Source organism: Schistocerca gregaria, chromosome 6 (assembly GCF_023897955.1).
Source record: "Schistocerca gregaria isolate iqSchGreg1 chromosome 6, iqSchGreg1.2, whole genome shotgun sequence".
In the NCBI taxonomy this organism is placed as follows: Eukaryota; Metazoa; Arthropoda; class Insecta; order Orthoptera; family Acrididae; genus Schistocerca; species Schistocerca gregaria.
In genome coordinates, this window is record NC_064925.1 from 232,703,324 (window position 1) to 232,719,604 (window position 16,281).

The 16,281-nt window shown below is 41.6% G+C and overlaps 1 protein-coding gene across 7 annotated transcripts in view; it reads left to right on the plus strand.

The window, feature by feature from the left end:
• The window catches only part of LOC126278977 (ATP-binding cassette sub-family G member 1-like), a 773,827-nt gene extending 758,643 nt beyond the window's left edge, over window positions 1-15,184 (plus strand). For all 7 annotated transcript variants that reach the window (XM_049979275.1, XM_049979272.1, XM_049979273.1 and 4 more), the window contains one exon: window positions 14,160-15,184. In XM_049979275.1, the coding sequence (XP_049835232.1) occupies window positions 14,160-14,504 (345 nt within the window). In that variant the 3' untranslated portion in view covers window positions 14,505-15,184. The remainder of the gene's footprint in view (window positions 1-14,159) is intronic.
• The last annotated feature ends 1,097 nt before the right edge of the window (window positions 15,185-16,281 follow it).

Here is a 16,281-nt window from a genome sequence, read left to right on the forward strand (position 1 = left end):
AAGTGTGTATGTTGTCTATATCTTATGACACCCTTGTTGGCCAAAAGCTCACTTTCTGACAGTCATTTTGTTGTGCTTATCTGCAACTCAGCATCACCGCTATATGGTGAGTAGCAACTATCCTTTTCTTCTTAGTGTGCTAAGAGTTTGCTCCAACTGCTGATCCTAGGACCAAATTGTATTCACATTAGGAATGGCACTGTTGTGTGGAATGTTGAACTGTTGCTGAAAAGCTCTTTGTGTTGCAATCTCAAATCAGTTGTTTTCAAGATACACATGCATGGGAGCTCTGGTCCAAACAATGTTGGCTACTGAAATAGAATCACTTAAGGAACAAAGGGAGACCATGTGCAACTACCTCCCCCCCCCCCCCCCCCCCCCACACACACATACTATCTATGTCTATATACATACTCCCCAAACTACCAAATGGTGTGTGACAGAGGGTACCCTGTACTATTACTTCTAATAGTAGTTTCCTTTTCTGTTTCACTCGCAGGAAGAGCAAGGGAAAGATTCCTGTCTGTATGACTCCATATGAGCCTTAATTTCTCTTAGCTTATGTTTGCGGTCCTTATGCGAAATGTACATTGATGGCAGTAGAATTGTTGTGCAGTCAGCTCCAAATGCTGCTTCTCTCAATTTTCTCAACAGCATTCCTCAAACAGCTCTATCACATCCATGTATTCCCATTTGAGTTCCCAAAACACCTCCATAACACATGCATGTTGTTCAAAGCTATGATAACAAATCTAGCAGCCTGCCTCTGAATTGCTAAAATGTATTCCTGTAATCTGACCAGGTGCAGGTCCCAAACACTATGCAGTACTCAAGAATTGGTCACACTAGCATCCTGTATGCAGTCTCCTTTACAGATCAACCACACTTTCCTAAAATTATGCCAATAAACCGAAGTTGACCTTTTGCCTTCCGTACCAAAACACTCACATGCTTGTGCAATTTCATAACACATTGCAATATTAACCCCAGATATTTCAATGATGTTACTGTGTCAAGCAGAATACTACTAATGGTGTATCAAAACATTATAGGTTTGATTTACCTACTCACCTGCATTAGCTTACATTTTTATACATTTAGAGCTAGCTTTCATTCATCACACCAACTACAAATTTAGTCTAAGTCATCTTGTATCATCCTACAATCACTTGTATTCAACACCTTCCCATACAACACAGCATCTTTGACAAATGACCACAAACTGCTGCCCACCCTGTCTGTCAGATCATTTATGTATATAGAAAATAATAGCATTTCATGGCACACTCCTGACAGTACCCTTGTCTCTGATGAATATCTGCTGTCAAGGACAATGTACTGGGTTCTGTTACTTAAGAAGTCCTCAAGCCACTCACATATCTGGGAACCCATTCCGTGAACTCATACCTCCATTCACAGTCTGCAGTGGGGCACTGTGTCAAATGCCTTTCAGAAATCTAGGAATGAGGAATCTGTCTGTTGCCATTCCAGCATCATATGAGAGAAAGGAAAGCTGAGTTTCACACAAATGACACTTTCTAAAACTGTATTCATTCATGGGCTTAAGCTTTTTGGTCTCTAAGAAATTTATTATATTCAAACTTGGAATATGTTCTAGAATTCTGCACTAACTGGTGTCAAGGATACTGTTCTGTAACTTTGTGGGTCCATTATTCTTATATACAGGAGCCACCTGTGCCTTTTTCCAGTCCCTTGGGACTTTGTACTGGGCGAGAGATTCACTATAAATGCAAGCTAAGTAAGGGACCAACGGCTTTGGTCACCACATCGGTGTAGGTGTGGAGGGGCCTCATCCTGTCCTTGGGGCCAATGGCATAGAGTACTCTTTGTGAAACTGAACTGGGATTCCATACAGGCCTAGCCTATGCCAGTGATGTTTATTAGTGTGCCATCCATAAGGAACTCTGTATGATGGTCAAACAATGGTATGTTTGTATGATTCTCCTGCATGAATGATTTCCTAAATGCAAATTTAAAACTTCAGCATTTGTTTGCTACCTTCAACTGCCACACTAGACTAGTCAACAAGGGACTCAATGGAAGCCTTAGACCCATTTAGTGATTTTATGTAGGACCAGAATTTTCTTGGGGTCTCAGCCAGATCTTTTGGTAAGGTACGATGGTAGTAATTACCCTATACTTCGTGCGTACAACTTTACTTCATGCGTAAAACTTTTCACAAATGCACATATATCTATTAACCTTTGCCTGCCATCATTTGCCATTTCTCTGTTGAACGAAAGGTTCAAGAGCTTTTGCTTCCTCACCATTTTCCAAATTTTGTTGCTAAATTGAGCTGTGTTTTTTCCATCCTTAGTCCATTTACTAGACACATACTTTCCCAGAACATGATTTACAATGTGTTTAACCTTCACTCATAATACCTCTATGTCTATCATGCTGGAACTGAATGACTGCACTCAATGTATAAGTGATATGCTAACAGTTGCTGACCTGGTCTTTCAAGCTGAAACGCTCTCCTAGCCTTCTTGACTGATTAATTAACTTTTGTAACCACTATTGCTATGATGATGACATGATCAGTAATCACCTCTGTATTGTGAGACCAACAACAACGACTGGTCTGTTTGTAGTTACAAGAGCTAAGATATTACCATTGTGTGTGGGCAGCTGAACTAGATGCTCAAGACAGTTTTCAAAAAACATGTACAAAAGTACTTTACAAGAGTGCCTTTCTGTACCTCTCGCAATGAATCCATACATGTCCCAGTCTGTAATTGGTATGTTTCAATCACCTCCAATTAGTATTGCATGATATGAGTTTTTACACACTGCTGACCATAGGCTTTCTTTGAATGATGCGAGAAAAACCATAGCAGAATCAGATGGCAGGTAAAAACCTCCAACAATTAACTTGGTTTCACCTAGACCTGTTATACACTACCAGATAACTTCACTGTCACACTAAAGTTCAACTTCAATAGAGACAATATTTTTTTCAGCTGCAAAGAACACTCCCCCTCGTATGGTGCCTAATCTGTCTTTGTGATAAATTTTCCTTTACTCACTAAATATCTCAGAGCTTTCTATTTTGGGTTTTAGCCAGATCTTGGTACAAAGAATAACTTGAGTGTAAGAACTGTCTTGGAGGGCAGTAAATTCAGAAACTTTCTTATGAATACTTAAACAATTTATTGATAACATTTTGAAAGGTGAAATGTCTTTACTCTGAATGTGGCCTGTGTATCGACTGGCAAGTGTTCAGCAGAGTACCTCAATCTACAGCCTAGCCTAAAAAAAAACCATGTGCACCCCACAAGAACTGTTCTACCCAAGTAAGTGCTTCCTTCATGTAGCGCACTCCTGACCTATCAAGGGAAGTCCTACAATTCCCCACCTGATAACGCAGATCCGAAAATCTGCAGCTAAGATCATCACAGACTTGACAAAAGCTATGGTTGAGATCCTCCACTCAGATCCAAACCAAAGGACCACAATCAACACTGGACACAATACTACAAACTGAAAGCTCTGCTTGCACCACACGCATGAGACCAGCTTCCTTTACCAACTCTACCAGCTAACTACACAAACTAAGGATGGCCTCATAACATAAGTAATAGGTGTCATGGTGCCAAAGTGAGCCACAAATTGCAGACAACTGCACGCTCAATAGCCGTCTCCACACCTCAAATGACACCTCCCAGCAAATGTATCGAGTGCAAATTGGCTTTCTTTCCAGCTGTGAATGCTATCTTACTACAGAGCTCCAAAAAGTGCCTAATGTTGGAGCTCCCAATAATTAGCAAGCCCTTGCCCACATGTGCCTGCTTGGACCTTGCTGAAGGAACAGTCACCAGTTCACCCACAGGGCAGATAGGCGAGGCCAGGTGCCCAGCATTGGCCTTTTTCCTCGAGTGACGCAAATGCATTACCACCAGCCACTCACCCTGCTGTGAGTGCAGATCCACCATGTCATGTCCACTCGGAGGTGCCTCAGTGGCATAGCTCGTGGGTGAAACAAGTGACACTTGAGGTACGCCATGTGACAGGCCAGATTCTCCACCACTGATACACGCCAAGGAGCAGCCTGGAGTAACTGATTGTAGCCAAAACCACATTCAGCTGTTTGCAAACTGCAGCCAGCTGCTCCTACATCTGCACAAATCATGCACACATCCTACCCCTCCTAGTAAGACTAACTGAAGACATAAATTATAAAAGCTAAAAGATACCTAGATACCCTCCTTTTTACCATCCTGATGTGTCACCAATGGATGCTGATAGTTTAATGAAACATGTATCCAGCTGTTCAGTAGATATAACAACTGAACTATAGACTACCTGAATTTACACTCACAGAACATGAGGTTAAACTTCTTAAATACAAAAACACACAAAAAATTTAAGCAATATATATTACTAAGAAACCACAGGAAAAGCTAAATACATAACTTTCTGCCCTGGAGGTTTGTCATAGGCGATATTTGGAGCTAGATTGAGTGGCTAACTAGGCTGTACCGAGCAGTTGCTTGTCTTGAAAACAAGCAAATGAGCAACTACTGCACTACTGACTGCCCGTCTTTACACTTACAAAACTTTCTTACTTACAAACACAAGATTAAACTTTGTAAATACAAAAACACACTCAGAAATTAAGAAATGTATACTACTAAGAAATAACAGGATAAACTAAATATGTAAATTGCTGCCCTGGAGATGTGTTACAGCTGACAGCTAGAGGCTGACCATCATCTGAACAGTTATCCCTCAAAACTATGTTTACTTGCCTTCTATGTTTACTCTGTCATCATTTCTACATCTACATCTACATCCGTACTCCGCAAGCCACCTGACGGTGTGTGGCGGAGGGTACCCTGAGTACCTCTATCGGTTCTCCCTTCTATTCCAGTCTCGTATTGTACGTGGAAAGAAGGACTGTCGGTATGCTTCTGTGTGGGCTCTAATCTCTCTGATTTTATCCTCATGGTCTCTTCGCGAGATATACGTAGGAGGGAGCAATATACTGCTTGACTCTTCGGTGAAGGTATGTTCTCGAAACTTCAACAAAAGCCCGTACCGAGCTACTGAGCGTCTCTCCTGCAGAGTCTTCCACTGGAGTTTATCTATCATCTCCGTAACGCTTTCGCAATTACTAAATGATCCTGTAATGAAGCGTGCTGCTCTCCGTTGGATCTTCTCTATCTCTTCTATCAACCCTACCTGGTGCGGATCCCACACTGCTGAGCAGTATTCAAGCATTGGGCGAACAAGCGTACTGTAACCTACTTCCTTTGTTGTCGGATTGCATTTCCTTAGGATTCTTCCAATGAATCTCAGTCTGGCATCTGCTTTACCGACGATCAACTTTATATGATCATTCCATTTTAAATCACTCCTAATGCGTACTCCCAGATAATTTATGGAATTAACTGCTTCCAGTTGCTGACCTGCTATTTTGTAGCTAAATGATAAGGGACCTATCTTTCTATGTATTCGCATCACATTACACTTCGCTACATTGAGATTCAATTGCCATTCCGTGCACCATGCGTCAATTCGCTGCAGATCCTCCTGCATTTCAGTACAATTTTCCATTGTTGCCACCTCTCGATACACCACAGCATCATCTGCAAAAAGCCTCAGTGAACTTCCGATGTCATCCACCAGGTCATTTATGTATATTGTGAATAGCAACGGTCCTATGACACTCCCCTGCGGCACACCTGAAATCACTCTTACTTCGGAAGACTTCTCTCCATTGAGAATGACGTGCTGCGTTCTGTTATCTAGGAACTCCTCAATCCAATCACACAATTGATCTGATAGTCCGTATGCTCTTACTTTGTTCATTAAACGACTATGGGCAACTGTGTCAAACGCCTTGCGGAAGTCAAGAAACACGGCATCTACCTGTGAACCCGTGTCTAAGGCCCTCTGAGTCTCGTGGACGAATAGCGCGAGCTGGGTTTCACACGATCGTCTTTTTCGAAACCCATGCTGATTCCTACAGAGTAGATTTCTAGTCTCCAGAAAAGACATTATACTCGAACATAATACGTGTTCCAAAATTCTACAACTGATCGACGTTAGAGATATAGGTCTATAGTTCTGCACATCTGTTCGACGTCCCTTCTTGAGAACGGGGATGACCTGTGCCCTTTTCCAATCCTTTGGAACGCTTCGCTCTTCTAGAGACCTACGGTACACCGCTGCAAGAAGGGGGGCAAGTTCCTTCGCGTACTCTGTGTAAAATCGAACTGGTATCCCATCAGGACCAGCGGCCTTTCCTCTTTTGAGCGATTTTAATTGTTTCTCTATCCCTCTGTCGTCTACTTCGATATCTACCATTTTGTCAACTGTGCGACAATCTAGAGAAGGAAGCACAGTGCAGTCTTCCTCTGTGAAACAGCTTTGGAATAAGACATTTAGTAATTCGGCCTTTAGTCTGTCATCCTCTGTTTCAGTACCATTTTGGTCACAGAGTGTCTGGACATTTTGTTTTGATCCACCTACCGCTTTGACATAGGACCAAAATTTCTTAGGATTTTCTGCCAAGTCAGTACATAGAACGTTACTTTCGAATTCATTGAAAGCCTCTCGCATAGCCCTCCTCACACTACATTTCGCTTCGCGTAATTTTTGTTTGTCTGCAAGGCTTTGGCTATGTTTATGTTTGCTGTGAAGTTCCCTTTGCTTCCGCAGCAGTTTTCTAACTCGGTTGTTGTACCACGGTGGCTCTTTTCCATCTCTTACGATCTTGCTTGGCACATACTCATCTAACGCATATTGTACCATGGTTTTGAACTTTGTCCACTGATCCTCAACACTATCTGCACTTGAGACAAAACTTTTGTGTTGAGCCGTCAGGTACTCTGTAATCTGCTTTTTGTCACTTTTGCTAAACAGAAAAATCTTCCTACCTTTTTTAATATTTCTATTTACGGCTGAAATCATCGACGCAGTAATCGCTTTATGATCGGTGATTCCCTGTTCTGCATTAACTGATTCAAATAGTTCGGGTCTGTTTGTCACCAGGAGGTCTAATATATTATCGCCACGAGTCGGTTTTCTGTTTAACTGCTCAAGGTAGTTTTCAGATAAAGCACTTAAAAATATTTCACTGGATTCTTTGTCCCTGCCACCCGTTATGAACGTTTGAGTCTCCCAGTCTATATCCGGCAAATTAAAATCTCCACCCAGAACTATAACATGGTGGGGAAATCTACTCGAAATATTTTCCAAATTATTCTTCAGGTGCTGAGCCACAACAGCTGCTGAGCCCGGGGGCCTATAGAGACATCCAATTACCATGTCTGAGCCTGCTTTAACCGTGACCTTCACCCAAATCATTTCACAATTCGAATCTCCGTCAATTTCCTTCGATACTATTGCACTTCTTATCGCTATAAACACGCCTCCCCCTTCACTGTCCAGCCTATCTCTGCGGTATACATTCCAATCAGAGTTCAGGATTTCATTACTGTTTACGTCTGGTTTCAGCCAACTTTCTGTTCCTAGTACTATATGGGCGTTGTGACCGTTTATTAATGAGAGCAGTTCTGGGACCTTTCTATAGACGCTTCTGCATTGCATTGCAACTTAATGTGATACTGTGTTGGTGGTTTCTGATCAATTTCAGATCTCATACCACATAAATGACAAGTGAATAATGATAGGGGCATGACTGAATAAACGATCTGACCTTTATCTCCATCCAGACATTACAAGTTATGAACCTAACTGATGGATTAATGCAGTGTCCAACACTGGTACTCAAACCATTATCTTTATTTATCTCGGCCAACAGACTGCCATATGAGCAATCAGAGCTTACCCCATTGCCAAATTCAAAGCTTCAATCTGACAGTAACTCTCACTTAGTATTCATAACTTTAAAATTCTGGGTTCAAGTCTGGATCCAGCACTTCTTGTTTTTTTCTCCTTACCCAGGAAGGTTCATTTGGGCAAGCCAGGAATTTAAAACACAAAGTTTTATTCTAGTACAAATGTGACACAGACACAACAATAACAATCTTTTGACATTTCTTGTAACACTTTGAAACAACAGAAAGTTCAGATAGGAATATCAACAATATTATGAAAATGATAGATTGCCACTTGTGGTGTCACCGCCAGACACCACACTTGCTAGGTGGTAGCCTTTAAATCGGCCGCGGGCTGGTAGTACACGTCGGACCCGCGTGTCGCCACTATCATCAGTGATTGCAGACCGAGCGCCGCCACACAGCAAGTCTAGAGAGACTTCCTAGCACTCGCCCCAGTTGTACAGCCGACTTTGCTAGTGATGGTTCACTGACTTCTACGCTCTCATTTGCCAAGATGATAGTTAGCATAGCCTTCAGCTACATTATTTGCTACGACCTAGCAAGGCGCCAGTATCCGTACTATTGATATTGTGAATCATGTACCATAAAGAGCGACGTTCTTCATTAATGGATTAAAGTTAAGTATTCCACCAGCTATGTCCGTTTTTCTCAATTCTAATTCCCTTGTCATGTTCCAGACCTCACGCCAGCCTGCGTGAGCTAAAATGCTTGCATTTCGGCCTCCTTCAGTATTACGTTGTTGGCTCTCCTGCCAACCACAACACCACTCACCATAAAGATGACACATTAAGTTGCAGACAGGCACAATGAAAAACCTGTTACATATTGAGCTTATGGCCAAAGCCTTCTTCAGAAAGGAGAACACATACATATTCACACAAGTAAGCGCACTTCACACACACCTAACCACTACCTCTAGCTGCTCTGGCCAGAATGCAACAGCATCGCATTGACAGAAGCAGCAATCTGTAGTGGGCAGGGAAGGAGGAGGATTAGTAGGATACAGGCGAGAGGAGAGGAGTCAGCGGAGCCAGGCAGAGCATGCAGGGGCAAGGTGGTTGCTAGACAAGACTGCTAGGTGCAGAGCCAAGAGGCTGGGACAGGAGGGGGAGGGGGGCGGTTGGGGAATGGGGAGCAAAACAGGAGAGGAGCATAGAAGTGAGAAAAGATTGATGGCTGTGGTGGCAGAGAGCAGTGCACATTGAGCGTTAGGGGACGTGAAATGGTAGGAATGACAGGACAGGGGGGGGGGGGGGGGGGCTGGTTGGTTACCATAGCTTGAGGCTGGAATTATTTCAGGAGCAAATAATGCGTTATAAAGATAATTTCCACCTTCGCAATTCAGAAAAGCTGGTGGTGGAGGGGAGGATCCAGGTGGCTTGTGTTGTGAAACAACCACTGAAATCAGGCATGTGATATTAGGAGGGAAGGATCTGGATGGCTCAGGTTGTGAAGCAAGCACTGAAATCAAGCATGTGATATTCAGCTGCTTGTTGTAACACAGGGTATCCATATTGCTCTTGGCCATAGTTTGGCAGCGGGCAGCACCTGGTTGGTAGTCATACCAGTGTAAAAATGCAGTGATAGCAGCAGTTCTGACACATGACATGGCTTCTATCACAGGTGACCTGGCCTCTCATCGCATAGGACAAACCTGTGAAAAGATTGGAATAGAAAGTATTGGATTTGACAGGTTTTGCATGTGGGTCTTCCACAGGGATATGATCCTCGTGGCAAGGAGCTGGGATTTGGAGTGCCATAGGGATGGATTGAGATGTTATAGACAGAAAACCACTTTAGGGAGGTGGAAAGGATATTGGCTTGGATATCCCTCATTTCAGGCATAACGATAGATAATAAAAGTCTTCATGGAGGATGTGGTTCAGTTGTTCCAGTGTGAGCTGGTACTGGGGATGAAGGAGGCACTTCTTTGCAGCTGGTTCTTGGGGGTCCTGGGGGAATTGAGTGTGTGTGGGAATATGGCATGGCAAATCTGTTTGCGGACTAGGTCTGGGGATAGCGCCTATGAAGTCCTTTGCAAGACCTTCAGCATACCAAGCATGGGAAATCTTATCACTGCAGATATGCTATCCCCGGATGGCCAGGCTATATGGGAAGGATTTTTTGGTGTGCTGTTGAAATGCAGGTACTATTGGTGGTTGGTGGGTTCAATGTGGACAGAGGTGTGGATGCAATCGCACCTCAGGTACTGGTTGCTATGAGGAGCTGACAAGAAGGAACCCTTCGTAGTTTCCAGAAACTGCCCAGCTGACCTTTTCAACTTGTCACATCCTCTTAAACTCCACACCAACACTCCACTAAATCTAGAGCTAAAACAATCCCAGCACACTGATGTTAACTGTTCCGCCAAAATCATCAGCCCCATGGAAGTTTGAGTCCTACCCAAAAGCCTCTCCTTTAGCCATACACCTAAATTTAACCACATTTGACTTGTAGAAGACCTACTCTCCTCCTCCCAATTTCTGTGATGGGAACACTCCTTTGTCACCAATCCCTCCAACCAAAGCCAACATAACTGCAACTTTGAATCCTGCCTCTCATAGATCATACCACCCCTATTCTTCCCCCAGGAATTCTTAACCTCCAACTTGGCCTCACCATCCTTCCTCAGTTCCGTTCCTAAGAGCACCAGCCTTTCAACAGAAGCCTCAAAACAAATCCTGACCTAATCATCCTAGTCGCAGACTGTAGTTCCACCACTGTCATTATGAATCACAGTGACTACCTGGCAGAAGGTCTCTGACTCCTCCACCTATAAACTCTGCCAGAGTGATCCCATCCCAGAAGTCCAGCATAACCTCTGATCGCTACTTAAAGGCTTTTGCCTTTCCCAGCTCACTTCTGAATCTATTTCCCTCCTCGCCCCTACGACACCTCATCACTAACTTCTATATGCTTGCCAAAATCCACAAACCCAGCCATCCTGTATGCCCCATTGTGGCTCATTATTGTGCTTCCACTGAAAGAATTTCATTCACCAACACCTCCAGCCAACTGCCCAAAATCTTGCCTCCAAAGCAAAGATACCAATGACCTCCTTCATTGACTGTCCACCATCCCCATCCCCTTACCACCTGGATTACTACTTGTCACTGTTGATTCCATTTCCTTATACACTAACATCCCCCTTGCTCATAGTCTTGTTACTGTTGAATGCTACTTCTCCCAATGTCCTTCAGACTCAAACCTCATTCCTCATACTCTTTACTAACTGTATCCTAACACACAACTATTTATCCTTTGAAGGGAAGTTATATAAACAAATCTGCATCACAGCTCTAGGCACACATATTACATGCTGCTATGCCAACCTGTTTATGGGACATCTAGAGGAAACCTTTCTAGCCTCCCAAAACCCCAAACCCCTTGTATTTCAGGTTCGTTGATGATAGCCTCATGTTGTGGAGTCAGGCCCAACACACATGCTCCTCATTCCTTCACAACCTCAACACCTTCTGTCCTATGTGGATAATCTGATCCTCCTCAGCCTAGAATGCCATCTTCCTGGGTGTTGACTTCCTCTTCTCTGATGCCTCCTCCCAACATCTGCCCACATTAAACTCAGGAACCACCAACAGTACCTGCATTTTGACAACTGCCATCTCTTCCACAACAAAAAATCCCTCCCACACATCCTATCAGGAACAGTATATCTGCACTGACAAGAACTCCCATTCCCAGTATACTAAAGGTCTCAAAAAGCTCTTCACAGACTGGCAATATTCCCCAGACCTAGTCCGCAAACAGATTGTCCTTGCCATATCCCCACACATCCCCAAACCTTCCAACATCCCCAAGAGCTGGCACCCAATACTGCCCCAGACTGGAACAATAGGCACCAACAAATTGTGTCAAGAACAAAGTTAACCACCTTACGGCACAACACACAGCTGAACACAACTTGCTCAATTTCAGTGGCTGCTCGCAATCCAGGCTATGGATTCTCCCCACCATTACCAGCTTTTTTTGAACTGTGCAGATGGGAGTTATCCTTATAACACATTCTATACTTCTGAAACCATTGTAGCCTCAACCTAGGCATCCTACAATCCCCACACTCTCCACCTAACAGTAGCCCCCCCCCCCCCCCCCCCCCACCACTGTACTGTTGTATCACGTCCTCCCCATACATGACTCCTCTCTGTCACTGTGTACTGTGTGCCACTCTATGCCAACACATGCAACCGTCTTTTCCCCTTCCCTGCTCCTCTCCTTTTCCACTCCACCTCTGACCCCCAAAGCCTCTTGATGCTGCTCCCTGGTAGCCTTATCCACCCTTTAGTCACCGCATGCTTCGTCAGGCTGTGCTAATTCCTCTCCCTCCTCGCCAGCACCCTGCTATCCCTCCACTTTCCCATCCCACTCCAGATTGCTGCTTCTGTAGGCATGACACTGTTGCATTCCGATCAGAGTGACCAGAGAGGAGGACAGTCACATGAGCATGAGGTGCACTTGCCTGTGTGAATATGTCTGAGTTCTCCTTGCTGAAAAAGGCTTTGGCTAAAAGCACGAAGTCTAACAGTCGTTCTGTTATACTTGTCTGCAACTCAGTGTGTCACCTTTACATTGAGTAGCAATCTGTCCTCTTCTAATACTTCTTTTACTCAAGACTACTCCCACATTTCTCGTACAGAATTTTGCTTTATGAAGTCCTATACCATAACATTTATTGTGAATATGATCTACAGAAAGTGGAAGGAACTAGCTAACCAAAATACAGTCTGTTCTTGGGCCTATAGGTATTCCAGAATGAAACTTTCATTGTACAGTAGAGAAGAACACAGATATGGAAGACATAACAGAGCAAGTCATGTGGCACGAGTTTGGTAGATCACTGAATTATCTCAGCTCATAAGTCGGCAGGAGTAGGTCATTTATTTTTGGGCTTGAATATTTATGGAAGCTGTAGGAACTAGGTTATTTGCAAAGATGTTAAAAATCTGTACACTGAGTAACTTGCCATGAGGTTTCCAGAAAATTTAAGGCACATTACTAAATAAGGCTTGAGTCGACAGATGTGAAAAGAATCAGCTGAATAGTCTGTCATATTACACTCATAAACTGCAGAGCAGAATAATGTGTAGGTGAATAAAGAGAGAAGTCAAAGGACAATGGATAAAAATCACTTTGATTTTAGAAAATGCAGAGGTATAAAAGAAGTTATACTGATATTGCATTTTATGATGTGAAGATAAATAACCTGGGCACCATCCTAACATTTGCCGACCTGCAGAAAACCTGTAATGCTACAAGATGGAATAAAGTATTCATAATGCTGAGATGAAAGGGGCTAAAGTAAAATGACAGAGGATTAATGTACAGCCTCTACAAAGGCAAAGTGTGAGGATTGGGTAAATTAAGAAAGGTGTAAGGCAAGGTTACAGATCATTACCACTGTCATTTAACATTTAAAGAAAGGAAACAGTGAAGGGAGTGAAAGAAAATTCTGGAAGACAAAACAAGTGTAAGAGGAGCAGATACCATGCTTAAAGATGAAAGACATGATATCTATTCAGGCAAAATATTAGGAAACCTCAGAAGACTTGTTGAATAAAATGGTCAGTATACCTTAGACAGAACTTGAATTAAGGATAAGACATATCAAGCTGAGTAGCAGAAAGAACAGGAATTTGCTTTACATCACAACTAAGAACAACAAAAAACTGGTTAAAAGGCTGGTGAAATTTGAAGGTATAAGACATCACACAAAATGTGGTCCCAACGAAATTCACTGTTACGCTCATTTATTCCCACTGTAACAGCTAATAACTACATATTTAGAAAGAATTTTAACAATTAATTCACTACAGTTACAATATTAATTGCAGATACATCCTATTTTGTCCCCAGGAACTGCTATGTAAACTCCTTTGTACATAGACAACACGTCAATTATTAAATAATTCTATAAAAGCTCCATCTGGAAAGAGAAATGGAGATTAAAAACTACACAGCATTTTATAGACTGTAGGTACTATAATGCAGGACATTTGTTTTTGGTTGACTTAGATAACTGGAAACATGTTCAACAAAAATTCTAAAGAATTTATCAAATTTTGCAGAATAAGGAGGAAGATTACCGTTTTATGACTTGTTGATCTTAGCATTATAGCAGATGTAGCATTAACTCAGTTATAGAGAAATGGGAAACAAAGTTGTTATTTGTTTAAGGGATCACGCTGAAATATTTTCCTTTTGCAACTGATCCATTTCTTCTGTTTCCATATATGTGTTTGTAATTATTCAGTTTCAATAAATTATTTTATACAACCTAGGACACTAAAAATTTTCTTTTATCTTTGACAGGCTGCTGTTTTTCTTGGCCCAGTTTTGCTTGTTCTAATTTCAATGTTTGGATTCAACATATTTCACAAGGATATCCCATCTTCACTGGAGTTCATGTTCTACATCAGTTACTTCAGAGCTGCATTTCAAGGAATTATTACTGTCACTCTCGCTGATGGACGAGATGAACTACCCTGTCCTGAAGATGTGTTATATTGCCATTATAGGTATACAAAAAAGTTTCTGACAGAAGTTGACATTTTAAATGTTGATGTAATGGGAAACCTATATATGATTTTAGGTGTGGCTGTGATGATGTATGTTGGTGCCTTTCTTTCTGTGTGGTATAAAGTTGCAAGGCGATGATTATATCATCAGTGGGCAAAGCTTTAGAATTGCAGTACAACTGAAGAAAAATGAAGCAGTATTTAACTTATTAGCCACTTGGTGCAAGTTTTACAAAACATGTGTACAACTATTAAAGCCATGACAGAACTAATATGTTCCACAAGTGTGAAGTGTCTTAGTGACTGAGAGCATTCCTTAAAGGATTAGCGTGAGTCTCGGGAAAGTGCTTGTTTTGCAAATAATGTGAAAACTTAATTATCATTTTACTGCACAAAACTCTGACCTGGAATGTAATCAGGAAATGTGTATTGCTTGTAGCATTTAATAAGTCTAAGACATATGCATAAATAATGTACAAGGCATATGGTGAAAAGAAAAGTTTTCTTAAGTGAAGGCTTAGTCAGCTGAATGGCCTTGTTCCTCTGGAATGATTCAGCACATGTATGTAACTGCTCTTATAAAGAGTGTACTGTCACAATGACAGCAGTAATTTTGTAAAAATTATTATGTTTCTCATTTTTCTGTACGATTTGTTGTGTTATATTCCAGTTATTGGAATAGCAATAATTTATTTATAATATGTATGTCCTTTGTGTGTTATTTGTATGTATTTTATAGATAACTGTATATGATCTACATGCAGCACAATGAAAATCTCTGCCTAATTTAAGAAATAAAGTAAAACTTTAAAAGCATTATTTAAGTTTTATTTTTTGATATGACCATAAGCTTTTTGTTTTGTTTCAAAAGCATCTTCAGTGGTCAGATTTTTCTGCTTCCTCTGTATTCTAAAGTTCTTCCTCAAGTAAGCGCTTGATTTTTGGAATACTGCGCTTCAGTGACACTGGATACATCTTCAAGTTGTGTGCAGTCACATACACAAAGTATACTCATAGGAAACTGACTGAAATGTAAGCCTGTCTCAACAGGCAACAGGCAAGTATGACATTACTATCTTAACAAGCTGGAATAAGATCTTGACAATCTTCCAGTAAGAAATTCTGTAATCTGGCGATATATTATTAAAACAGTATGTTATCAGGAGAAAGAAAACTGGCGTTCTATGGGTCGGAGCATGGAATGTCAGAGCCCTTAATTGGGCAGGTAGGTTAGAAAATTTAAAAAGGGGAAATGGATAGGTTAAAGTTAGATACAGTGGGAATTAGTGAAGTTCGGTGACAGGAAGAACAAGACTTTTGGTCAGGTGAATACAGGGTTATAAATACAAAATCAAATAGGGGTAATGCAGGAGTATGTTTAATAAGGAATAAAAAAGTAGGAGTGCAGGGAAGCTACTACAAACAGTATAGTGAACACATTATTGTGGCCAAGATAGACATGAAGCCCACACCTACTACAGTAGTACAAGTTTATATGCCAACTAGCTCTGCAGATGACGAAGAAATTGAAGAAATGTATGATGAAATAAAAGAAATTATTCAGATAGTGAAGGGAGACGAAAATTTAATAGCCATAGGTTACTGGAATTCGGTGGTAGGAAAAGGGAGAGAAGGAAACATAGTAGGTGTATATGGATTGGGGGGAAGAAATGAAAGAGGAAGCCGCCTGGTAGAATTTTGCACAGAGCATAATTTAATCATAGCTAACACTTGGTTCAAAAATCATGAAAGAAGGTTGTATACATGGAAAAAGCCTGGAGATACTAGAAGGTATCAGATAGATTATATAATGGTAAGACAGAGATTTAGGAACCAGGTTTTAAATTGTAAGACATTTCCAGTGGCAGATGTGGCCTCTGACCACAATCTATTGGTAGATTAAAACTGAAGAAACT